At 36.7% G+C, this 27,893-nt stretch overlaps 1 protein-coding gene across 1 annotated transcript; it reads right to left on the reverse strand.

Moving 5' to 3' along the window:
* Positions 1–1,081: 1,081 nt before the first annotated feature.
* LOC123559530 (heat shock cognate 71 kDa protein) lies at positions 1,082–27,549 on the reverse strand. The gene is made up of 8 exons (XM_045351428.2): positions 27,392–27,549; positions 12,490–12,695; positions 12,109–12,314; positions 11,592–11,744; positions 8,791–9,346; positions 8,303–8,556; positions 7,413–7,560; positions 1,082–1,914 (listed from the first exon to the last, which is right to left on the reverse strand). Exons 2-8 carry the CDS (start codon positions 12,692–12,694, stop codon positions 1,472–1,474), a joined length of 1,965 nt encoding a protein of 654 aa, XP_045207363.1. The 5' UTR covers position 12,695; positions 27,392–27,549; the 3' UTR covers positions 1,082–1,471.
* Between the last annotated feature and the right edge of the window lie 344 nt (positions 27,550–27,893).

A 27,893-nucleotide genomic window follows, 5' to 3' on the forward strand; every position in this document is an offset into this window, starting at 1 on the left:
GGACTTGATCCAGCAAGGTTGATGGGATCTGGCCAGTTTTCGAAAAGAACAAAGATATTATGCCCATACAAGTTGTGTGCAAGTTTGATTAAAATCAAATACAAGATGTGGTCTCTATCGTTTTCACAAGGAAATTGTGAATGGACAGACGAAGGGTGATAACAAAAGCTCACCCTGTTGCTAGCGACAGATGAGCTAAAAAGTAGGGCAGTAGGTCAAGTGACCCCTGATTACTTGAGGTCATAAGGCAATTATGATTATACAGTCTAGGAAATGTTTGATTTTTGAAGTACGTTTTCCTATATATCTCATATAAAAGTGACCCCAGGGGCATAATTTGGAATTGTTAGAGAACCACTAGGCAATGCTACATACCAAATATCAAAGGCTTAAGCCTTGAACTTTCAGACAAGCTTTTTTCCCCTATACAATTCTATGTAAAACTCAAGAGCCCCCCCCCCCCCCGGAGCAGGGCCTCTTCACCCCATGGGCATAATTTGAACAATTATGGTAGAACACCGCCTACGACTTGCAGTTTCAGGAAAGGAGATTTTTAAAGCTTTTTCCTATATCGTCTATGTAAAACTTGGGACACCCTGGGTGGCCTCTTCACTTGATGGGCACGAGTTGAATAATCTTGGTAAAGGACCACCAGGCAATGCTACGTAACAAATATCAAAGTCCTAGGTCTTGTGGTTTCATACAAGATTTTTAAAGCTTTTTCCTATAAAAGTCTAAATAAACCATGCGACGCCCGGGCGGGGCCAAATTTGACCAATCATGTTACAGGACAACTATATGATGCTACATACCAAATATCAAAGCCCTAGGCCCAGTAGTTTTGGACAACAAATTTTCCTTTCAGTTGCCATGGCAACCACAGTTCTGTACGGAATTTAATTTTTTTTTTTAAACAATTTTTAAAGACCATCCAAGAAACATCCCTGTTAAGTTTCATCAAAATTTAGAAAAAGAATTGGCCTGGTGGTTAAGATGTTGTTTAGAGGAAACGGTGGGCAATCCCAATACCTCACCCTCAGGTGAGCTAAGAAGGACCAGTTATTGAACAGAAACTACTTACTAGGCTCAGTAATTTTTTATTCATGATCACTTGGACGTGATGTTTTAACAGGAGTAACAAGATCTTTGAAAATAAATAATGATGTACAAAATTATGCAAATGAACTTGGAAAAAAATGACAGGCTTACGAGTTTGTCTATAGCACTACAATAGATCATTCTTATGCTTCAGTCTCAGCTATTTCTATTCATGATCAAGAAAGGTTGGCGATTGTCAACTTACAAATTTTACATCAAATTAACGAAGGTACAGATTCTGTAAAAATAATAGATGATAATCATAGCTTTAGTAAATCTAAAAGCACACTTGCTTTAAATAGTTAAAGTATTAGACAGTTTGTGATGTTGCAAACTTCCACAGTAGACTAGCAAAGTTTGTGAATATTTGTATTTAATCAACCTCCTCGATGGTTGGTCCGCCGCTTGACCCACCACCTGGGGCAGCACCTCCGGCTCCTCCAGCTCCAAAATTGGGCATACCACCTGGCATACCTCCAGCACCACCAGGAGCTCCACCAGCTTGATAGAGTTTGGTGATAATTGGATTGCATACACCCTCTAGTTCCTTCTGTTTGTGTTCATACTCGTCCTTAGCAGCCAGCTGATTGCTATCTAACCAACTGATGACCTCGCTACATTTGTCCAAGATTGTTTTCTTATCATCTTCACTGATTTTGTCCTTCAAATTCTCATCTTCCACAGTTGACTTCATGTTGAACGAGTAGCTCTCAAGTTGATTCTTGGCTGTAATTCTCTCTTTTTGTTCCTCATCCTCGGCCTTGTATTTTTCAGCATCGTTAACCATTCTATCAATTTCTTCCTTGCTGAGACGGCCTGAAGTAAAAAGAACAAACTGAGATGTGCAATAAAGCTATAGTTTGAAGTTGTCACAGGTTCACAAATAAACAAAGCTGGAAGTTCAGACATCCAAGGAAGGTACACCATCTTTGGACTGTAGCCCTCAGGGTCAACTGCGAATGATAGGGAAATGATCATCATTACTTCCAGTCCTCTGTGCAGCCTATTAATGTTGTCCATGCAATAAATGTAGTATTTAAAACCGGGAATTAATTCTCCTGTAACAAGAGCTGTCCGTAAGACAGCCAATGCTAGACTATTTGAGCAGTTGTCCCAAAAGAAGAAATATTACCCTTAATGTTAAAAAATCTAAGAGTTTCAATCCAGTATCTGCATTAAATTAGGAGGAAGTGACTTGCATGCAACCTTTAACTAGGCTAGAAATCACACTTGTGATTACAGTATCGAAACAAGAGCTGTCTGTAAGACAGTGCGCTCCACTATTCGGGGATTTGACAGTAAAATGAATATATGTCTGAATAAGAGACCTCTACTATAAAAAGAAGATACACCAAGGGGCATAATTCCATCAAATACACAAATTAGAGATATTAGGATTGTTACAACAAATGCAGATGATTTCAAGTTTCAAGTCTTTATCTTATATTGCATTAAAGTAATATCCAGATAGCGAAGATTGCAAAAAAAAAAGTCAAGTACAAAAGGGGCATAATTCTGTCAAAAATACAGTTATGGGGTATGTAACCACACATGCAGATGATGATTATAAACGAATATTTTTAATTCCAAGTCATTATCTTTTAAAGTACCAAAGATACGTCTATTAATAAAGCTTTCGAAAAAAATTTAACATGAAAGTAATTCCAAGTATAATTCCTTTGTGACCTTGACCTTGGGTATAATGGGCCCAGCCCCTGCATATACTATGTTTGTATACTGGACAATGTTTATTAGAACTTCCAGTAAGATATAAGCAAAAGTAATAAAGTTATGGATAAGCAAAAGTAACAAAGTAATGACAGAAAAAGAAAGGTTGCCGAAAAACTTTAGCCTTAAAAATAACAAAACCTTGGTGACTTTGACCTTGGGTATAATGGGCCCAGTCCCTACATATACTTTGTTTGCATACTGGACAATGTTAATGTAAAGTTACAGTAAAATATAAGCAATAGTAAAGATATGACAGAACAAGTGCTGTCACTAATGGTGACAAATGCCCCCGCAGCACCTTGACCTTTGACCTGGTGACCCCAAAGTCAGTAGGGGTGGTGTACTTAATAAGTACTATTAGCATGTGAAGTTTGAAGGTCCTGGGTGAAGTGGTTCGCGAGTAAAGTACCTTCATGCAAGAAGTTAACGTTGGCCCGTGACCTTGACCTTTGACCTGGTGACCCAAAAGTCAGTAGGGTTGGTGTACTCAAAGTACTATCAGCAAGTAAAGTTTGAAGGTCCAGGGTGGAGTGGTTCGCGAGTAAAGTGCTTTCACGCAAAAAGTTAACGTTGGCCCCTGTGACCTTGACCTGGTGACCCAAAGTCAGTAGGGTTGGTGTACTCATAAAGTACTATCAGCATGTGAGTTTGAAGGTCCTGGGTGAAGTGGTTCGCGAGTAAAGTGCCTTCATGCAAAAAGTTAACGTTGGCCCCTGTGACCTTGACCTTTAACCTGGTAACCCTAAAGTCAGTAGGGGTGGTGTACTCAATAAGTACTATGGTGTACTCAATAAGTACTATCAGCATGTGAAGTTTGAAGGGCCTGGGTGCAGTGGTTCGCGAGTAAAGTGCCTTCATGCAAAAAGTTAACATTGTGACTAACTTACTAACGAACGGACGGACAGTTGAAAACTAATATGCCTCCCTTTGGGGGCATAAAAACAAAGGTTGCCGAAAAACTTTAACCTTAAAAATAACCAAAGTATAACATCTTGGTGACCTTGACCTTGGGTATAATGGGCCCAGTCCCTACACATATTTTGTTTGCGCAAACTGGACAATGTTTAGTAAGTTACAGTAAGATATAGCAATAGAAAAAGAAATTGCAAAAAAAAACACAATGAGGCCAGATGGCCCTAGAATGTCGGCTCACCTAAGAAAACACACATAACTTGTAAAACTGTCGACCTAGTGATTTCATGGAAACAAATTTTGACCAATTTTCATTAAGATTGGACAAAAAATTGTCTCTTGCGATAAACAAGCATTTTCTTAGATATGACCTAGTTTTTGACCCTAGATGACCCATGATTCAATCTCGACCTAGATTTTATCAAGGCCATCATTCTGACCAAAATTCATGAAGATCAATTGAAAAATACAGCCTCTATCACATACACAAGTTTTTTCTTAGATTTGACCAAGTGACCTAGTTTTTGACCTCAATGACCCATCTTCAAATTCGACCTAGATTTCATTAAGGCTAATCATCCTGACCAAATTTCATAAAAAAAATCAATTGAAACACAAAACCAGTCCTCTATCGCATAACACAAGATTTTTCTTTAAATTGACCTAGTGACATAGTTTTTGACCTCAGATAACCATATCAAACTCGACCAGATTTCATCAAGGCATCACTCTGACCAAATTTCATGAAGATCAATGAATAATTCACCTCTATTGCATACAAAAATTTTTTCTTCAATTGACCTAGTGACCTGTTTTTGATCCCAGATGACCCATTTCGACTCTGCCTAGATTTTAACAAGTAATCATTCTGGCTAAATTCAGAGATCAGTTGAAAATACAGCCTCTATTGCATACAACAACGAGTTTTCTTTATTTACCTAGTGACTAGTTTTTGACCAGATGACCCAGTTTCGAATTTTGGTCTAAATTTACACAGGTAATCATTCTGACCAAATTCATGAAGATCAATTGAAAAATACAGCCTCTTCATCGCATACCAAGTTTTTCCTTGATTGACCTAGTGACCTAGTTTTAACCAGATGTACCATTTTCGAAACTCGGCACTAAGTTCTCAACAAGGTAATCATGTCTGACAACAAATCTGAAGACAATTGAAAAATACCTGCCTCTATCGCAACACAGGTTTTTCTTTGATTTGACCTAGTGACCTAGTTTTTGACCCAAGATGACCCATTTTTGAATTCGCCTAGATTTCATCAAGGTTATCATTCTGACCAATATTCATGAAGAATAATTGAAAAATACAGCCTCTATCGCATACACAATGTTTTTCTTTGATTTGACCTAGTGACCTAGTTTTTGACCCCAGCTGACCCCTTTTTGAACTCGGCCTAGATTTCATCAAGGGAATCATTCTGAAAAATATTCATGAAGATCAATTGAAAAATACAGCCTCTATCGCATACACAAGGTTTTCTTTGATTTGACCTAGTGACCTAGTTTTTGACCCGAGATGACCCATTTTCGAAATCGGCCTAGATTTCATCAAGGTAATCATTCTGACCAAAATTCATGAAGAATAATTGAAAAATACAGCCTCTATCGCATACACAAGGTTTTTTCTTTGATTTGACCTAGTGACCTAGTTTTTGACCCCAGCTGACCCCTTTTTGAACTCGGCCTAGATTTCATTAAGGGAATCATTCTGACCAAAGTTCATGAAGATCAATTGAAAAATACAGCCTCTATCGCATACACAAGGTTTTTCTTTGATTTGACCTAGTGTCCTAGTTTTTGACCCGAGATGACCCATTTTCGAACTCGGCCTAGATTTCATCAAGGTAATCATTCTGACCAAAATTCATGAAGATTAATTGAAAAATACAGCCTCTATCGCATACACAAGGTTTTTCTTTGATTTGACCTAGTGACCTAGTTTTTGACCCGAGATGACCCATTTTCGAACTCGGCCTAGATTTCATTTAGGTAATCATTCTGACCAAGTTTCATGAAAATCAGTTGAAAAATACAGCCTCTATCGCATACACAAGCTAAATGTTGACAGACAGACGACAGACAGACGACAGACGACAGACAGACGACAGACGCCGGACATCGAGCGATCAGAAAAACTCACCTGAGCATTGCTCAGGTGAGCTAAAAAGGTTGCCGAAAAACTTTAACCAAGACGGGTTGAGTAGTCTAGTCCCCCTATTCTCTGAATAGTGGAGCTAATAATGACAATACTATATTTTTTCTTTCAAATTACTTCAATTTTTTCTTTCTATTTCCTGTTTAGATATATTCTTTCCACAAAGGAAGTTGTTGGCAGAATTTTGTCAATTTTGGTGAAAGTTAAAAATGCTTCAACAGTACTTTTTGACAATTTGAATATTTTTTTGCTGGATTTCATGGGTTTGTCATTTTTAAGGACTGGCATGACATTCAAAGACTCTAAAAGGTCTGTAAAACCCCTTTGTTCAAGATGCAATACATAGCCATTTCCAGCCATTATGCACATTTCTTTTTTTTTTTTTTGCCATTCAAACTACTGGTACACCTGAAGTATTTCCAGTTTCGATTCAGATATCCAAGAAAGGAGAGCCTTCTTTGAGTTTAATAAACCCTCAGATACAACTGCAAATGGTAAAAAAAACATCATCACTAACCCAAACAGTCTATTTAAACAAGAGGGCCAAGATGGCCCTAGGTCACTCACCTCAGAAACACACCATAACAGTGTTTCATAACATGTTTGACCTAATGATTTCATGGAAACAAATGTTGTGACGAATTTTCATTAAAACTGGAGCAAAAATCCCAGAGTGTTACTGTAAACAAGTATTTTCTTTGATTTGACCTAGTTTTCAACCCCATATGACCCATATTCATCTTGGCCTAGATTTCATCAAGGCCATCATTCCGATTAACTTTCATGAAGATCAATTGAAAAATACAGCCTCTATCCATAGAGGGTTTTTCTTTGATTTGACCAAGTGACCTAGTTTTTGACCCCAAATGACCCATTTTCGAACTTGGCCTAGATTTCACCATGTTAATCACTCTGATAAAATTTCATGAAGATTAGTTGAAAAATACAGCTTCTATTGTATACACAAGCTCAATGTTGACGGACAACAGACAAATGCCTGGCATCAAGCGATCACAAAAACTCACCTAAGCATATATTGCTCAGGCGAGGTAAGAAGTCTCCATTGTGAATGTCATTTAACTGTTCTAGATATACACAATATCAATAATTCAGAGTTCCAACTCTAGCTACTAAGTAATTATGTCAATGTTTCAATGAATGATAAACTGCCATCACTGATGTCACGCGTCTTATGATACCAATAAAATATTACTTTCTTAATCCAGCCCATCTTTTCCTTTGGTTGCTGCACCCCACCCATTTAGTATAATTTTAAAAGACTGTTTTGAATATAGATTCAGACATCCAAGGAAGGAGAGCCTTCTTTGGGTTGTATTAACCCTCAGATACAACTGCGAATGGTAAAATACATCATCATTATCTCAAAACAGTCTACTTTAAATACCCAGTTTCAAGATGCTATCTCTTTAAGATACACCTATCTTCTAACAAGACTTTGGTTGACAAGAAGCAAACGTGTTTTAAAAAGGCATCTTACCTTTGTCATTGGTAATAGTAATCTTGTTTTCCTTTCCTGTACTCTTGTCACAAGCTGTCACATTGAGAATACCATTGGCATCAATATCAAATGTTACCTCAATCTGTGGTACACCACGTGGTGCTGGTGGAATTCCAGTCAACTCGAACTGTAACAAGTGTATATTTCATTATTACACAACAGACATGTTTCTATCTTATTCAATACTAAAGTCCAGAAAGTCCTGCAGATTCTACACAATAGTTGCCAGTCACTCTAGAGCAAGTACTTCTTAGATTTACTGTATGCTTCCCATGTCGATGGTGAAGGACAGTATTATATCCAAATGAACATTTAACCACAGAGTACTTTTTAACTATTTGCCACAGGCACTGAAAATCTCCAGCGTTTTGTCACATGAAAAAGTGATGAAAGAAAAACTAGAAATGTGTCCATGGGACAAAGATGCCCTCACCACATGACATTAAAATGACAATTTTTTTCCAGGTCAGGGGCCATAACTCCTACACGACTGAATGAATCCGGATGTGAAACCCCAGGTGCACAACTGCACATGCTGACCAACATTCCTGTAAACTTTGGTGACTCTAGGTCAAATACTTTTGGAGCTACGCACGACACAACATTAAAATGACCAATTTTTTACTAAGTCAGGGGCCATAACTCCTACATGACTGGATGAATCCGAACGCGAAACCCCAGGTGCACAACTACACATGCTGACCAACATTCCTGTAAAGTTTTGTGACTCTACGTCAAATACTTTTGGAGCTAGGCGCGACACAACCTTCTCGGAAGGACGGACGGACGGAAGGACAAGAGCAAATCTATATCCCCCCCCCCCCAACCAAAGTGGGAGCATAAAAATTAGCCAGCATTATGGTACTTACTTTTCCTAAAATGTTGTTATCTTTGGTCATAGCTCTTTCACCTTCATACACCTGGATGAGTACACCAGGTTGGTTGTCGGAGTAAGTTGTAAATGTCTGTGTCTGTTTGGTTGGAATGGTTGTATTTCTCTTGATAAGAGAGGTCATCACGCCACCGGCAGTTTCAATACCAAGAGATAGAGGTGTTACATCCAACAACAGTAGATCTTGTACTTCCTCTGACTTGTCTCCATGGAGAATGGCAGCTTGAACAGCTAAAATCACAAAACAAATATTTTACTTTCATTTTACATCAGCAAGCAACTTAATCAGACCCCTAAAGACCATTTGTCTTAAAATACTACTCTGGTGCCAGTGTTCCCAAATTCTCATCTGCCTTTAAGAAGTAAGACAAATTTTCTCCGTTTTTTTTTTTTTTTTTTTTTCAGCAGACATATTTCAGCTGTACTTAAAACTCGTACAATATAAGGTAACAGAACATTACTTACCAGCACCATACGCTACAGCCTCATCAGGATTGATGCTTTTATTCAGCTCTTTCCCATTAAAGAAGTCTTGGAGGAGTTTCTGGATCTTTGGAATTCTTGTGGAACCACCAACCAACACAATCTCGTGGATTGCAGCCTTGTCCATCTTGGCATCTCTTATAGACTTCTCAACTGGCTCTAGAGTACCACGGAATAAGTCAGCATTAAGTTCTTCAAAGCGAGCTCTAGTGATGCTCGTGTAAAAATCAATTCCTTCAAACAAGGAATCTATCTCGATGCTGGCTTGGGTGCTGGAGGATAGGGTTCTCTTGGCTCTTTCACAGGCAGTTCTAAGACGCCTGACAGCTCGCTTATTTTCACTCATGTCCTTTTTGTGTTTCCTTTTAAATTCTTGTATAAAGTGGTTAACCATTCTGTTGTCGAAATCTTCACCTCCCAAGTGAGTATCCCCAGAAGTGGATTTTACTTCAAAGATACCATCCTCAATTGTCAAAATGGAGACATCGAAGGTTCCACCACCAAGATCAAAAATCAGCACATGTCTTTCACCTCCAACCTGAAAAATAACATGTGAATGAATTTAAGTATTTCGTGTATCCTTATAAATTGATGAAGGGATCACCTTGCAAAAAGTAAAAGAACAAGAATATAATGAAGTTTTTTTATAGTCATTCCTTGTTATATTATTTCATATGAAAACATCTGCACTTTAAAAAAAGCTTCAAAGTTCTAACTTCACAATTTTATGCTTGCATTACTTGCTTTGGTAAAATGAGACATTGTACAGTTTTTCTCTATTTGCAAAATTCAAAGTAACTAACATAAATAAATTGTGGGTGAATATACAGGATCTAGGTAAAAATGAAAATAACAGAATGAAGTAAAACTGGTGGTTGGAAGTTCTTATGGAACAGACATTTTTTGCCTTATTATCTGAAAAACCATTCAGCTTAATTGGTGTTCCAACACAACTTGCATCACTTATATCCAACCTGTTGCACTGTTTCTCATGTAGAGGTGCAACACTGACCCCTATTTCCTGCTAAGCCTGTTCTAACATATCAATAGGATAATACTGCAGGACTTTTTCTTGTTAATTCAGACAGACACCCAGAATTTCAACCAATCTTGTTAGTTTTTTGAAAAATTTGGCAACCAGCAAGAACTTAAAAGGAATTTGCTTAGGGAATAGGGTCCTGGGAACCTGTAGAAAAAGCCCTGCTTGACTAAGGATTATAAGTACATGGGTGTGCAAGTCTGCATTATCTTACATCAGCTTGGGTCTAAAATAAATAAAAACATTAATCTGTTTTAATCACTCAATATGGTTATATGTATCAAATAAAGAAAAGCAAGTTATTTCTCAGTGTTTTTTCGGACCAATTTGGGGCCGAAATTAGGCCCTAATCCCAATGGCAAATAGTATGTTTTTTCCCAATTTCAAAGCTAAAATTCCCTAAATGTCGAACTTTGTCGAACAAGACTGTACCTATGAAACCTTGAAACACAAGACACAGAGGTCGTGAAAGCCGTCGGACATTTCCGGTGAATTTTGATCCGGTCTGGAATGATATATCAAGTTCACAAGACCTCGTGTCCGATAAAAATTGCAGGTCAATATGATAAAATAATAAAGTTCTCCACGATTTCCCGAAAGTTCGACTTTCATCATTAAACTGTAAACTGGAATCCAGAGAAATTGATGTCAAACTATATTTTAGTAAGTGCTTGTTTCATTGGTACTTAAAATAGAAACAGTGGAAACCCCTCACGACGTCAGGACAATTCTTCAGGACAAGAACGCGCATTATCATTGGATGCGTACTAATCGTGGATGGTACTCGATTTATGTACGCGGGAACCAGAAGGGAATTTCCAGAAATTCCGAGGTCATCTTTCTCTTTATGTCAACATCAACGTGACTCGGTGCAAACAATAGACTTGTGGGGTAAAAAACAGCACTGATATAGCAAATGAATATGAATAAAATCTGTAAAATTACTAAAAGATCCTTTGGAAGCAAAGAATGCAACCAAGAAGAATAACAACAGACTTGTTTTGACAGTCTGTTCGCGAGAGGCAATGAAATGACGCCAATTTCAAATGTGCAACATCTCTCCCGCCCCCTAGCAACGGTTTAAGCAGGACTCTAGGTCTATGTTGAATGGACTCCATGGTCCCAAAGGACCAGAAAATATAACAACACTGAATCCAAGTACAGGGAGACTTTTTACAGCCTGAAAACTTAATGTCTGAAATCTGATTCAATTAGTATGTGGAAATAAACTTAAAGGATGCAATTAGTGTAATGCTGTCTATATAGACTATGTATAAATACCAGTTTTAAAGATCAGATATCAAATTTATTAAAAAGAATTCGGTCTGGTAAAATATTATCCGGTCCTGTAAAAAAATCATGTTTACCAGACCGACTGTCCTGTGAATTTTCAGGGTCTTTCGTGAACACTGAAGACAATTTGCTTACTTAAAGCATAATGATAAATTTTATGACCATTTTTTCTTAAATGTGTCATCTTAATAGAAAATATGACAATTCAAAATTTAGGTGCCCACAATGCATTTTTCCCAATTGTAATAGCCTGGCCCCACTCCCAATCAGTTGAAAAGAACACTTGCTTCTGTACTACATTTAGTTAGACATTTGGATTTAACACATTTTGAACAGCAACCTGCAATTTTGTGTAACTCGAGGATTGAAAACAAAACTCCTATACAATACATTTGTGCATTAATCGCTCAAATTACATTTGTTAACTTTGCATTTTTTTTTTTCAAGTTACCTTTTTGTCAAGTCCATAAGCAATAGCTGCAGCTGTTGGCTCATTGATGATACGCAAAACATTGAGACCTGAAATTGTGCCTGCATCTTTTGTTGCCTGTCTTTGAGAATCATTGAAGTAAGCTGGTACAGTAACAACAGCATTTGTCACAGTCTGCATAATTGATAAAAAAAGAAACAAAGTTGAAAGAAAATGTTTAACATAAATATTTTATCTGTAGCATAATGAAAAGTACAGTTTAAGATTCTTTTGTGTTTTGAGGGCATTTTTATCTATTCAATTGCCTAAAACAGTTGGTAAAGCAACAGCTCAGCTGATGTATTGTGAGCAAGCTGTAAAAACACGATATATATTGTGACCATAATCGCTTACTTTGAAATACAAGCTGAAGGGTTTACTAGGTAAGGAAGACACTTCTTAGATGTAAGAAAAATCTAATTATGGGAACATGTACAAGTTGCATAGCGTTCCAAGAAAATCATCATACAGTTTTGGGAATATGTATGCACATACAAACCTTTCCAAGAAAAGCTTCTGCAGTTTCTTTCATCTTGTTTAAAACCATTGAAGAGATTTCTTCAGGGAAAAATGTCTTAGTTTCTCCTTTGTATTCAACCTGAAGTTTTGGTTTTGATGCGTCGTTCAGAACAGTAAATGGCCAGTGTTTCATGTCTGACTGCACTGCACTATCGTCAAACTTCCTTCCTATAAGTCTTTTAGCATCTGAAATAGTTTGCAACATGGTGAACGTTTGTTTAGGTAACTAAAAATTACTGGACATTTGAAAGTCCAGACAATATGAACATTTCTCATGTACCTTGATACTTGCGGAAAAAATAAGATATGAAGTGGACAGGACTTGCATGTTCTGAATCTAAGTACTTTAATGGTTACTTACCAAAAATTGTGTTCGTGGGATTCATTGCAACTTGATTCTTGGCAGCATCACCAATCAGTCTTTCGGTGTCTGTGAATGCCACATAGCTTGGTGTTGTTCTATTTCCCTGGTCATTGGCAATAATTTCCACCTTCCCATGTTGAAATACACCCACACAGGAGTATGTGGTCCCTAAATCAATACCTACAGCTGGTGCCTTTGCCATTCTGTAAAGTGAAAAGTTGTGCTAATTAAGAATAATTTCCATTTCAAATACTAAGCACTTGGCAAGGAGTCACGTTTCCGCTATGTTAATACCGTCTTTAGGCTAAAAAAAAAATGTGTGGTTCAGGTAACATTGGTAAAAAAAATAGGGTAGGTAGGTAGGCTTTTTTTTTTTTTCCCTTCGACGCCAGTTGGTACAGACATAGTTGGTCACAATTCTGTGAGATAGGCACATGGAAAGCATCTCAACAATATATGCAATTCTAAGTGGCATTCTCTTATAAATAGGCTACTACATGGCCAGTTTTCGAGTTGTCTGATTGATTATAAATTTCCATAAATACATCTCCGACGAGGGACGAGTGAAGCATTGCCTTCATAATGCGTTTCTGGTCGCCGTGAATACATTTTTCCACTGTCACGGCGAGAACACTAGCCGCTGCCATGTTGAAATCGTAATCGATAAGACGCTTGCATTGATTCGTATATTTTCGTACTCAATATTTTTCGTACCAGGTTAAAAACCACAAAAAACTATAAAAAAAGTGTTAGGGTCGGCGATGAAAAAATAGGGTCGGTCGGGTTACCTGAACCACACATATTTTTTTTTTAGCCTTATAGGTTTCACTTTTCAGGGAGATAAACTGACACTTGGGGACTATTAGCCTGCTGGGCTCATAAGTGGAAATTTCAAAGTCGAGAAGCACTGCCAGGGTTTTTTTCCGTTTTGGGGGTAAAAACTTGTGCATACAACTTAACTTTATGTCAGATTAAAAGAAAAATGGATTAGAAATATTTCAAAGTAAAAGGTGAGTCCACTGCATTTCATTTGATGAAATTATAGCGCGACAGACTTCTGGCACGATTTCTGGTTAGGTTTCAGTTCAGAGATCCATAACAGCATATAAACATCTCTGAGCTGAATTTATTTAGCTAAAAGACTGTCTTATATCGAGACGAGGTGCTAATTTTACTCATTTGGCTCACAGGTGGCAGTAACATACCTAGGATACAATATGGGTCCATGAGCCATATGCACTTAATTTTACTACAATTATAATGTTTTCTTAGGAAAAAAAATGACAAAAAGCCATTTTGAAAAAAAAACAAGAGGGCCAAGATGGACCTAGGTCGCTCACCTAAGAAACACTCCATAACAGTGTAAAACATGTTTGACCTAGTGATTTCATGGAAACAAATATTCTGACCAATTTTCATTAAGATCGGACCAAAAAATTGGTCTCTTGCGATAAAACAAGCATTTTCTTAGATATGACCTAGTTTTTGACCCTAGATGACCCATGTTCAAACTCGACCTAGATTTTATCAAGGCAATCATTCTGACCAAAATTCATGAAGATCAACTGAAAAATACAGCCTCTATCACATACAGAAGTTTTTTCTTTGATTTGAACAAGTGACCTAGTTTTTGACCTCAGATGACCCATATTCAAATTCGACCTAGATTTCATTAAGGCAATCAACCTGACCAAATTTCATAAATATCAACTGAAAAAAACAGTCTCTATCACATACACAAGATTTTTCTTTAATTTGACCTATTGACCTAGTTTTTGACCTCAGATAACCCATATTCAAAACCGAACTACTTTTCATCAAGGCAATCACTCTGACCAAATTTTATGAAGATCAATTGAAAAATACATCCTCTATTGCATACACAATGTTTTTCTTCGATTTGACCTAGTGACTTAGTTTTTGACCCCATATGACCCATTTTCGAAATCAGCCTAGATTTTATCAAGGTAATCATTCTGGCTAAATTTCATGAAGATCAGTTGAAAAATACAGCCTCTATTGCACACACAAGGTTTTTCTTTGATTTGACCTAGTGACCTAGTTTTTGACCCCAGATGACCCATTTTCGAACTTGGTCTAAATTTCATCAAGGCAACCATTCTGACCAAAATTCATGAAGATCAATTGAAAAATACAGCCTCTATCCCATACACAAGGTTTTTACATGACATGACCTAGTGACCTAGTTTTTGACCCCAGATGACCCATTTTCGAACTCGGCCTAGATTTCATCAAGGTAATCATTCTGACCATAATTCATGAAGATCAATTGAAAAATACCGCCTCTATCGCATACACAAGGTTTTTCTTTGATTTGACCTAGTGACCTAGTTTTTGACCCGAGATGACCCATTTTCGAACTCGGCCTAGATTTCATCAAGGTTATCATTCTGACCAATATTCATGAAGAAGAATTGAAAAATACAGCCTCTATCGCATACACAAGGTTTTTCTTTGATTTGACCTAGTGACCTAGTTTTTGACCCGAGATGACCCATTTTCGAACTCGGCTTAGATTTCAGCAAGGTTATCATTCTGACCAATATTCATGAAGATTAATTGAAAAATACAGCCTCTATCGCATACACAAAGTTTTTCTTTGATTTGACCTAGTGACCTAGTTTTTGACCCGAGATGACCCATTTTCGAACTCGGCCTAGATTTCATCAAGGTTATCATTCTGACCAATATTCATGAAGATTAATTGAAAAATACAGCCTCTATCGCATACACAAGCTAAATGTTGACAGACGACGGACGACAGACGCCGGACATCGAGCGATCAGAAAAACTAACCTGAGCATTGCTCAGGTGAGCTAAAAATTGCTCCTGTGACAATGAGCCATGAAAAAGGTCATCAAGAACAGTTTTACATGTGCATTGCTTCCAGGTCCGTATTTTTTGTCAAAACAATATTTCCTTATCAATGGCTGGCCGCCTTTTTGGCAAAAGATTAATCTTTCAGAAAAACCTTACTTCAAAACCCAGTTCCAAACCGTTTACGCACCACGAGCGAGCAACGGCATACGAAACGATAGTGATTTCTCCACCCGAATAATTCCCACACATTTTTTCGCATCGAAGTCTCCCCACTGAAACACATCAAGCACACAGTTCGCGTTTAAAATAACGTTATAACCGGTCATAACAGACTAGACACAAACTAACAAGACCGAAAACTAGGTTCAATCCTACTTTGTTACTTACAAATTCGCTATTTAATATTTTCACTTCCTGAAATTACCTTCGCCTGCCATGATTACCGTTGACAAGACGGTGGTTGTAAAGAACGTTTTCATTGGCGGAGACAGTTCACGCATTTCAAACGTAGCAATAAAATCCAAAGAGTACCCGAATATAAACAAGCAGCGATGGCTCACGTGGATCATTTACCAAATTCAAATAAATAACTGGTAAGTAATTAAGTAGAATTGAACCGTATTTTTAGTCTTGTTAGTTTACATTTAGCCTAAGAGAGCTATTTTTAACTGACATGGTGTACTTGGATTTGTTTTAGGGGGGAGACTTCGATGCGAAAAATATTTGGGATTTATTCGGGTGGAGAAATCACTTTTGTTTCATACGCCGTTGCTCGTGATGCATAAACGGTTTGGAACTGGGTTTTGAAGTAAGGTTTTTCTGAAAGATTAATCTTTTGCCGAAAAGGCGGCCAATCACTGATAAGGAAATATTGTTTTGAAAAAAAAAATACGGACCTGGAAGCACTGCACATGTAAAAATGTTATTGATCACCTTTCTCATAGCTCATTGTCACAGGAGCAATTTTTTTTTTGCAAAATGGCTTTTTGTCATTTTTTTCCTAAGAAAACATTATGATTGTAGTAAATTTAAGTGCATATGGCTCACAGTGTTCACGTTTTCTGAAAATTTCACTGAGTCCCTGGGACTCAGTACTCCCAAAAATGTTGAGTCCCTGCCAAATATGGTTGAGTCCCAGGTTTTGCGGCTACAATATTGACAAATGTCCATGTTTCACAATAAATAACACCTCTTCTTTAACTTCATAAATGCATTCCAGTTCTGATAAGAGGTATAACAAGAGATCACAGAGTGATCCTGGCGCCCACCAATGTGCCATTTTTGAGTGTTCGAAATTTCAAGACTTAATGATTAGCTCAAGGTCAAATTTCATTTCCGTACACAACACTGTGCATGTGGTCCAAATTCGAAAGCTTAACTTGAGAAATGTGAAAGTAGGTCACTAGATCAATTTCAAGGACAAAGTTCTTTGTACACAAAACTATGCATGTGCATCAAGTTTGAAGGCTGTAGTTTGAGAAATTTGAAAGTAGGTCACTAGGTCAATCTTAACCCATTCCCGCTTACAAGCGCCTAAGAGCGCCCCTATCTATTACCGCATGGAAGCGCCTAAGAGCGCCGCTATCGATCTCCGCATAGAAGCGCCGATAAGCGCCATTATCCATCTCCGCATGCAAGCGCCATAGAGCGCGTTCATTTTTGACATCGATTTGTTTATATTTCCGAACAAATGATCCGTAAAAATAACGGTACACTTTGTGCATTCACATGTTATCTCCAATTTCCGGAAGTAAAAAATACCTGTTTCTATTTAAAGTTAGGCCTTAAATGACATCCAATCGCAGGACCCATAAGTCACATGCGCTGGTATTTCCCCAAAATCATTGGTCAATATAAATGTTTTATCGAGCGCCCTCTGAAAAATATAGTTCGAAATTGTGCATTGATATGTAGGCCAATGTCCCGGATGACGTGACGTAACAGGTAATTTGAATACTAGGCCCACGATTCAGCCAATTATATAACCCATAAAGCACGCGGTCAGGTGCTCGGCCTTGAAGTAGTCCGTTTATGTATCTAAACAAAATGGCTGCATCACGTAACATAACAATCGAAGAATTTGTTAACAGTCAAACAGATTCAGTTAAATATGAATTTAAATTTGATTTTGATGCCTTTTCGTCGGAGTCCGACAGTAGTGTTGCCTCAAGACTGTCTGATTTTAAATTTAACGTCGCTGACTCGGATCTCGAGATCGTTCTGTTTTTTATGAATGGACGAGGAGAATCACCCCCATAACGATACGTACTTACAAAAAATAAGGTTGACGATGACTTTTTTAGCATTGGCAATATAGCTGAAACGTTGATCACGTAAAAAAAATATATATATTCAATTTGAACGGTATCAAAAATTATGCAACGTCTGCCCCATGGTGACATTTTTTTTACTATCTACATGACGTAATATACATGTATGCTATATACATGTATGATATAATTATGCTTTATGCATAAATCTACCGTGTAGAATATAAAAATGGTAATTTAATGATTCTTAAATTTATTCTGGTCTGTCTCAGGGTGTTATGATCTGTCCATTTTGATGTAAGATGTAAATTCTCGGGTGCAAAAAAAAGTACATGTCCGCCATGATTTTTTTTTTATGAAAAGTTCAGTGCACTAGCATTTTCTAAATAGCTGTTGAAACCACATAAGTCATTAAATATTTTTATAAATTACACATATTGTTGGGATATGATTTATTTATATAGGTGTACAATTATTTAACTTGTAAATTAATATTTTATTCCAAAAAAAATAATTTAAAGTAGTTTTTCTTGGTAAATTTTGTGTTTCTGTAACTTTTCCCCATCATTTTGAAAAAACTATACCAGGTAGAAAAAGAAGAAAAACATCATTAAAAAGCCAGTTTTATAAGCAACATTTCATACATTGACATAAAAACTGTCAAATGAATAGAAAATGTTGTAATAATAGCATTTCTAACATAGGTGTCAAATTTATCAAATTCCACTAATTACCCCTATGCACACAGTGCAGATAAACTGATAAGACTGTATTGATTATTGATTACTGATAACCTGTCATAAGCATGCATAATAGATAGCTGATAAGGCTACATGTCTATGTGGGAATGGGTTAAGGTCAAAGTTTATTTCAGTATACAAAACTATGCAAGTGGTCCAAATTTGAAGGCTGTAGCTTGAGAAATGTGAAAGTAGGTCACTAGGCCAAAATCAAGGTCAAATTACACTTCAGAACACAAATCTGTGTATGTGGTCCAAATTTAAAGCCTGTACCTTAAAAAATGTGAAAGTAGGTCACTAGGTCAATGTCAAAGTTTGTTTCGGTACACAATCCTATGCATGTGGTCCAAATTTGAAGCCTGTAGCTACAGAAATGTGAAAGTAGGTCACTAGGTCAATCTTAAGGTCAAAGGTTATTTTGGTACACAAAACTATGCAAGTTGTCCAAATTTGAAGGCTGTAGCTCGAGAAATGTGAAAGTATGTCACTAGGTCAAAATCAAGGTCAAATTTTATTTCGGAACACATAACTATGCATGTGGTCCAAATTTGAAGCCTGTACCTTCAAAAATGTGAGTAGTAGGTCACTAGGTCAATGTAAAGGTCAAGGTTTGTTTCGGTACACAAAACTATGTATGTGGTCCAAATTTGAAGGCTGTAGTTTGAGAAATGTGAAAGTAGGTCACTAGGTCAAAATCAAGGTCAAATTTCATTTCAGATCACAAAACTATGCATGTGGTCCAAATTTGAAGCCTGTACCTTCAAAAATGTGAAAGTAGGTCACTAGGTCAATGTCAAGGTCAAAGTTTTTTTTTCAGTGCACAAAACTATGCAAGTGGTCCAAATTTGAAGGCTGTAGCTACAGAAATGTGAAAGTAGGTCACTAGGTCAAAATCAAGGTCAACTCATGTCAAGGTTCATCTTGCCACTCAAAACCATACATGTGGTCCAAATCTGAATGTTGTAGGTTATTGACAAGAAGATTTTAAAAGCTTTTCCCTATACAAGTCTATATGAACCATGTGACCCCCAAGGGCGGGGCTATATTTGACCCTAGGGGGATAATTTGAACAACTTGGTAGAGAACCACTCGATGATGCTACATTACAAATGCCAAAGCCCTTGGCTTTGTGGTTTGGACCAGAAGATTTTCAAAGTTTTTCCCTATACAAGTCTATGTAAACCATGTGACCCCCGGGGCGGGGCCATATTTGACCCTAGGGAGATAATTTGAACAATCTTAGTAGAAGACCACTAGATGATGTCACATACAAAATATCAAAGCCCTATGCCCTATGGTTTTGAACAAGAGGTTTTTCAAAGTTTTTCCCTATATAAGTCTATATAAACCATGTGACCCCCAGGGCGGGGCCATGTTAGACCCCAGGGAAATAATTTGAATCATCTTGGTAGAGGACCACTAGATGATGCTTTATACCAAATATCAAAGCCCTAGGCTCTGTGGTTTTGTACAAGAAGATTTTCAAAGTTTTTCCCTATATAAATCTATGTAAATTATAGAAATAAACAAAGGGCCATAACTCATTCAAAAATTGTTGAACCAGTCTGATTTTCAGGGGGACACAACAAGGGTACCAATACATCATTCTGACAAAGTTTGGTCAAAATCCCTCTGGTAGTTTCTGAGAAGATGCGATAACGAGAAATTGTTAACGGAAGGACGGACGGAAGGACGACGGACCACGGACGCAGAGTGATTTGAATAGCCCACCATCTGATGATGGTGGGCTAAAAATATTGGAATCTACAAAGTTACATCAAATATAATTTGTTTCACCAGCTAATAGTTACTTTAACAGGTTTAAGCACTAGACTAAGATTTTACGGAAAAAGTCACTTCTTTGTTTAAATCTATTTTTTTTTTCAAGTCTATCAAATTATAAAACAAACCAACTGAAAAGGTCAGTGAATCTGTTTTCTTACCCTTGTTAATCTAATTTCTCATTCTTGTGAATTTATATAATGTGATTACTGTAAATTGTAATTCTAAGTATTTTTTCCAGTTAATTTCCTAATCACTGCCAAAACCAAACACCCTTTAGTTATACAATTTCAAAACAGTTTGATCATTTCATATTCTAAAATTAGCCCAGCAAAGAATAAATCAAGCTCCTAGTGCAATGTTTAGTCAAAACACTAAAATCTATAAAAGCAATATTGTACTAGACTGTGTGAGTTAAATACATGCCATCATGACATCAGCAGCAGTGACGTCACACAAAGGGTAACACGGTCCGTTTGATCCCCTAATGTGGGCACACATCAAAAGAAAAAGTTGTCAATCATGTTTAACCCAGTTTCTGCAGCAGTTGTCAGAAATTTGTGTAAATTTCAGTAAGGTTATTTTTGTCACAGAAAGTGTCAATGATATGTTTCTAAGTTCGGAGTAAAATGATTCAAATTACGCGGATTTAAGGAAATTATTCAAGGCAAGATAATTTTTTGAAAAGTCAAAGGAGAATGTACAAGTTAATGTAATATAGATCGCTCTAAATCCCTACTGTTTAGTTGATCAAATCAAAGGTGTCAGCGACCATTATAATTGCTTTCAAACTTCTCTGTATCAGAAGACAGAGGCGAAATTATGCCATGTGTATTCGAGTAAAGTGTCAACAGGCTGTACCACAATAGGCTGTTAGTGGATGAATAACAAAAATTGAGCGACTTGAATTTCACTCATGTCGACCCCTAGCTAAAGCCCTGCTTTGAAAAATAAAACCAGTGTTCGTGTTCGCCAGAGACTCCATCTTTCTTTCGGTTTGCAATGCAAGAAGTACCTGGACTGTTTCCATATAATTTACATCGATGAGTAGAGGTTTTGATCAATACGCTAAACCAGTCTGAATACATCACTGAATGACTACAGGCTACGTCACTCTGTGTTATTTTTAGAAAATAATGCTGCTGAAAATGAAATTGGGATTCCTACATTGTGATTAGTGTTTGTCTTTAAATTAAAACATTCAGTTCCGTTTTTACTTTGCGTCCCATGTACGCAATGGTCTTGAAAAATTTGCGTACCAACCAAATTCGTTGCGTATTTAGATACTTTTACGCCGTAAACGCGAACACTGGCTCATGTACCCATACTGTATCCTAGGTATGTTACTGCCACCTGTGATTTGGCTTACTGGGATGACTGTTTGATATTTGTCTTTATTTTTATTTTATGATCTGATATTTTATAGTTGTCATCCTTCCAACAGGTCTAGGAAAGTGGAGTTTTTAGAGATTATCTGTAAATTTACAGATAATCTATAAATTTACAGATCAAGTGTTTGAAAACTGCTAAAATTATATTTAGACACAAAACAGGGTTCCTGCTGTCGGTCGCCAATGCGACAAAATATAAATTCTGGCGCTAAAAATCTTTAACTGGTGAATTTCATTGGCGCCTACAAGATAATCGTCGATCTGATCTTCTGATCTTTCTTAAGGACGCAAACACTACACTACACGAAGACAATACACAACGTGTCAATATCTATTTACACCTCGGGGCATAATTTAAAACTTTGCCGAGTCACTAGAGCGTTCCTCCAGGCAAGAACGATTATCAGTCAATCTGATTCACCAAATTTAGCCCCGCCTATTTCTACGAAAGCAAATGAAACGATTAGCTGCGTGCTAAGTCTAATGCACAGGGCTTCGGAAATTTGCCGGTCTGTCGGTTCTGGACTGATTTTTGACTTTTCAGACCGATTCGTGAAGTGAAAAAAACGAAAAAATCGGTCTCGTAAAAATGGAGAAAAGTATAAATTTCGGTCTGATATCTCAATACACGACCACCTGCTAAGTAGGAAATTGTTGGTCACACCCTCAGATAATCAATGTGTCAAATGGTCTGATTGTCACTTTGATAATCGGTCCGTAATTAGCACGTGACGCAATCAGTGCTCGCGCGGCACATCCTTTAATGTTTTCAGACAGCCGACTGCAATGTATTAAACATTTCTGACTGGTTTCCAAATGTTTCTGACTGGATCCAAATCATTTCGACTGGGATCCACTTCTTTTATTTAGAATCCGACAGATGGTTTATTTCAAAAGGCTATGTTTGATCAGGGTAAAAAAAAATGGTCACTGTATTTAATCAAAGAGCTATAATTGTACATTATAGGTCTTTGATTTAATGAGACATCACACAGATAAAAATAATTTTTATAATTACTTGATTTGAAAAAATTACGATTCATTTGTTGGGGCTCCAGCTGAAACAAGTGTAGTTCAATAACATTAAACTTGCACAGGGCGCCTTTTAATATTTGGACATTCAACATGTCCCTTGTCAAGTTTAATCGAATGTCAGCCATTTGCATAGCACAGATTACGACTTTATTTGATTGAAGTGTAATGTAGGAAAACTCTCAAACACGTGAAACATTGGTTTACCGTAACTAAAACTGCACCACCAATCACTTCCACGGCGCATTTCACAGAAACCTCTAGCGTAATTTATTGAAATATCACGAACAATACAACACCGAATAAATATATAGAATCAATTATACATGCTTAGACGAAAACAAATACGTTTAGCCTACGACACTTGTAAAAATCTGCGGCCATTATTTAACGCATGGGTACCGCCGAACCCATGTGGACTAGCCTTTTAAACTGCTTTGATAGGACTTTACAACTAATTTAAGTAACTTTTAATAAAATTACAACCAATAAATGCTGATTACACCCATCGATTATAAACATATGCATACTACATAGACAATACGTTACAGTGTACGAAATTCAGATTTGAATCCAATAGCCCGTTCGGGCTACCAGATTAAAAATTTTCCAAGCCCGACACCAATTTCACTAGCCCGAACTTTAACACCTTAAAATACATAATTTTTGCACCATATAACATTTTGTTTTACAGACATCTCTATGCATGTTTGAAGTAATAAAAGACATACAGTACATGTTTGCCATGTTTTTGAAAAATTTTAACTCGAAATACTCCAGTCCATATCAGCATCGCCAGAGTCCAAAAGCATTGGACATGACACTCCTTGCCAAAACGAAATCTAAACTGTTATGCCCGATTTTTTAGGATCCGCACTCGCCAATTACTGCAACTCGGACTGTTGACAATTTGTAGGATGTAATACCGAGTGCTGAATACACATTTACACACACGCTGATAGCATAATTTAAGCTCCGCCTACTGCAGGTACTTGTGAGATTTTCGCGAGAAGTGTGAAAGCTAATCAAATTATCCGTTACGCTAGAGGTGATTGTATTCAGCCAATTAGCGCTGCGGTTACGTCTTTGACACTGTGTTTGATTGTCAACACGTAAGAGTGCAAAAACCAATAATTCCATAAGCGTTTCTCAGTTTGGAAACTCGTTTAATTAACATGTTTTTATTAAACAAATGAGGAAAATTCGGTAGCCCAGTCGGGCTTGTATCTGTGGAAAATCGGTAGCCCGAGCTGAAATTTGGTAGCCACGGGCTGTCGGACTACCGTGAATTTCGAACACTGCGTTAGTAACGGGCCGCATTTTTTTCAAATCCGACCGTGAGAATATTTTTCGTCTAAAATTAATCTTTATAATAAAGAAGATTTGACAGTTCGTGTTGTGTTGTGGAAGTGAATGGATGTAAATTTCATTTTCAAAGTGCGGACTGATCTTCAATAACTTCAGTAAGACAGTATGTTCAATAGATGTGTAAATTAGGTTTCTTTATCCGTTGTTGGTATTTAGCTATCGCTTTCAAGTCACTTCTACCGTGAACTTGTAAAACCTTCCGCAAGAACTTTTGCGGAAAGCTCTACCGGGAAATTCACACTTTCGATAAAACGTCGGACTATATGAAATGTCAAAATCGTAAAATATTGAAGTCCGACGTTTATCTATAGAACTAAAACAAGTGCAGAAAATCGCCTCTGCAACCCGACTGAACAAAAAAGAAAAAGAAAAAAAAATGGACTGGCAAACATGAATGATAAAGAAAACCGGAGTGGCGCTGTTTATCAAATCGGTCTTTCAAAAAAACGTTTCAAAACAAAATTTTGTTTACATCAGAAGAGAACATAATTATAATTTTATAAAATGTAGTTGCTTATTGAAGTACAACGTAAGTGAAATGAAATATCCGTGGCCAACCCGCGTGACCTTTTGGTACTATACATGCGGGAAATTCGATCTCAGCGTTCATTCGGTCCGCGGCGGAGTATTCTTAAAATACTGAGGTTGTTTAGCAGAGAATATGTGTCGTGTAATTCACTTTGACGCATTGTATTATATAGAATTCTGTCAAAGAATGAGGAAACATCACAAAGTATCTGCCATGTATACGGTACCGAAGTCACTTGCGTTGGCTTTTAGACTAGTTACGTACACGGTGTCAATGCCTCGGCAATTTTATCCTTGCAAGTATTTTCTCAGAAAAACATAGAAATTTAAACAAAGTAACAATCACACATAACACTGAATAACTGTCTTCATTGTATGGTAACTCGCGGTGACCGGTAACTCAGTTTTAATGCATGACGTGCTTATTTCTTTACTATATCACGTTTAACAAAATATGTAATATTGGGAATGCGGTGGGTGGGGTAGCGCCGATGTCAGGATTTTCGTTTCGGACCGATTGAGTTATCAAAATTTTCGGAGCCCTGCTAATGCACCACCTTTTTTATGATGCAAAAAAATGCGAGATAAATTTACAGGTTATTTTAATGACAATCCGATTCGCCGAAGTAATCGAGACCGAAAAAATGCGGAAATAATGACACGTCAAAGCCTGATCAAAAGATACATATTATCCGATCAAAATAGATAAATTTTTGTTGTTAAATAAATCCACGCTTTTGTAAATTTCAGTCGCGGTCGTATAATTTCAATCGACGAATTATTGAGATACAAATGAACTAAAGCAGTTCTTTTGGTTCTTTTACGTGCCTAACGTAAAGCATTGATACCACTGGCACCAGATCAGAAAGACAATGCCTCCGTACGTGTTATACCCTACCCCTAGGTATTCTATAAACGGGGATAATTTTTAAAAGCTCAATCCCAGAGCTTCAAAACAAAGTGCTAATAATACATGTAGGTGGTATTTTCGCTATACATTAATATGTATGAAAGGAAACAGAAATTCAGTTATATATATAATGAAACTTAAGCATTTTAAAAAGCTTTTTCAAAGTTATAAAATAATATAAAAAAACACTGTTTTTGATAAATGACCTAAGTAAATTTTGAAATAAAAAGTTAAAAGAATAAAGAGATAAATATTCATGTTTTAAAAACATCTATTTAGTGAAAATGACCATTAAATGGAGATAATTAAAAATGGCAAACTATATAAAGGAATAATTTTATAGATTGAGCAGTTACTTCCGTTTAGAAAATGTTCTTGAAAATGGTTGAGAAGATTAAAAACTATTTTTGATTCAATGTGATATTAGGATAGACTGGTTCAAGAGCAAATTGCATGGTTACTGTAAAGAATCAAATGAAAGAGATTGAAAAAGAAAATGGTATATCGCCCATTACAGACTATCGGTTCCAACTTGAGAGCCACTGGCGCAAACTTTTCCTGATTTGCGAATTTGTTGGCGCAAAGTGAAATTGACCCAGAGGAAACCCTGACAAAATCACAGCTTGAAATTAATTGATTTACTTATGGTGTGTATAAATAAAGGTCAACTGTAACTTTCAGTCATTTCTGTTGACTTTGATTTTTCTTAAAATGCCAAAAACTCGAAGTCAACAAAAATGGCTGAAACCCACAAATGACCTTAATTTATGCACAGGAGTCTGAAATTCTATCAATAAGACCATAGAAGTCTATCTTTACAAAAAAATACCCCCTATATATGCCTCTTTCTCATAATTCCGAGCCTTTGGAAAATTTGCACTTGCAGCTATTTCCTGTTTCTAAATTTTATGCATGCTGTAGCAATCATATGACAGTTAAACAAAAATAAAAAGAAAATAGAATTACTTGCATTAAAATAGAAATATACACAACAGAAAATTTTGGCACAAAATTTGCTTATCTAAAATCATTGGGGTAATATATAACCTTCTTACAGAAAACAGAAAGCATTTATTTTAAAACTTTTTTGTCCGCTAACACAATAACAATCTGTTCTTAATTTTAACAAATAACTTTTTCGGAAAAAAAAGCCTTATTTTTTCAGAGCTAGTACAAATTGCAAGTCTCTGTTTTAACGAGAAAGAATCTGGCTGTTTCAGAGGGTTAGGGTCATCATGTGAAAGCCTGGATTATTCATTTACAAAAATCCTTAGAATTTTTCTTCCTGGGGATTTTATAAGTTTAGATGATGGAGTATCAAACTATAGCAAAAAAAATTTTGAAACTTAAATCTTTTACTGACCAGCACTGAAAAACCGGCTTAGCGGCTCGGAATAACGAGAAAAGGGCATATATAAAATAAACACCAGGAATGAAACGTCAAAAACCCAGGGTCCCCTGAAAGTATGCTCGGAACACATTTTCAGAAAGGTATTGCCTTAAGAAATGAAGTAACATTTTGAAAAATAGGAAATGTATTTTTTATAAAATGTCATTGAAATAGCTATCTATTGTATATATCAGAGTATACCAGTCCCAAAACCTTTATTAACTGCCTTAAATTTCCAGCGAACTTCCTGAAACGCTTCACACTAACTCGACTAGTTAAATACGAAATGGGAAGAAAATATAAATGGGAAATTCCAACTTTCGACTTCCAACAGAACATTCCAGAACCTTTCAAATATTTGCGTCGTCGGGAGCAATTAAGGTACAATCTTTAACAATTTCAGTTAACCATAAATAACACCATTCCTATTCCATCCGCTAAAAATAATTTAAAAAACAAAACTTTTTATAAAGACAGTGTTACCGATGGAAGAACAGACTCGAAACGCCCGACTCGAAATAATAAATTTGTAGAATCTATAAATTTTTAATTACGACCCATTTTAGGCGATTATCGCTACAAACATATCCTACAAAAACTAACATTTCTTTAACTATAGAAATCCATGTAAGTATTAACAAACTTACTTGAAATTTGTAAACGATTATTGAGCCTTTTTTCCTGTTCACGTCCTCTTGGTTCAGATCTCAAGTAACTACTGAAACACGTGAGAAAACGCCGGCGGAAGTGACGACAAATTAGAAGTTTCGAGAAATCAACTCAGCTGGTTCCTGGTATCAAGCGGTGCGCAGGTGATTCTTCAAATGGAAAATAGGTACCAGTGCGATTTCTCGAAAACTCCAGGAGCGTAGTTTCCTTATGAGTCATTGATATATAGGCTGAACACCACTAAATCCAGCTGTTCTTTATTTCATATAAAATCCACTCACTTCATAACGGTGTTTCGACATTTTCTAGCATATCAGATTTTCAGAGACTTATATTCCCATAAAGAACTAGATCGCTACTTTAGAAAAACAAAAAGAAAAGGGGGTGTTAACTTTTATATAAGAAAACTACAGTTCGTTAAATACAACCCGCTGATTTTACTATTTTTCGCTTCTTTCAATTTCTCTTTTCGTGACATTA

Source organism: Mercenaria mercenaria, chromosome 10 (assembly GCF_021730395.1).
Source record: "Mercenaria mercenaria strain notata chromosome 10, MADL_Memer_1, whole genome shotgun sequence".
NCBI lineage: Eukaryota > Metazoa > Mollusca > Bivalvia > Venerida > Veneridae > Mercenaria > Mercenaria mercenaria.

Coding starts and splice junctions, on each gene's coding strand:
- LOC123559530 (XM_045351428.2), bottom strand. CDS start 12,694: ATGGCAAAGGCACCAGCTGTAGGTATTGATTTAGGGACCACATACTCC. Junction 12,315..12,489: donor TCCCACGAACACAATTTTTG/GTAAGTAACCAT, acceptor AAACTATTTCAG/ATGCTAAAAGACTTATAGGA. Junction 8,557..8,790: donor GGCTGTAGCGTATGGTGCTG/GTAAGTAATGTT, acceptor TTGTGATTTTAG/CTGTTCAAGCTGCCATTCTC.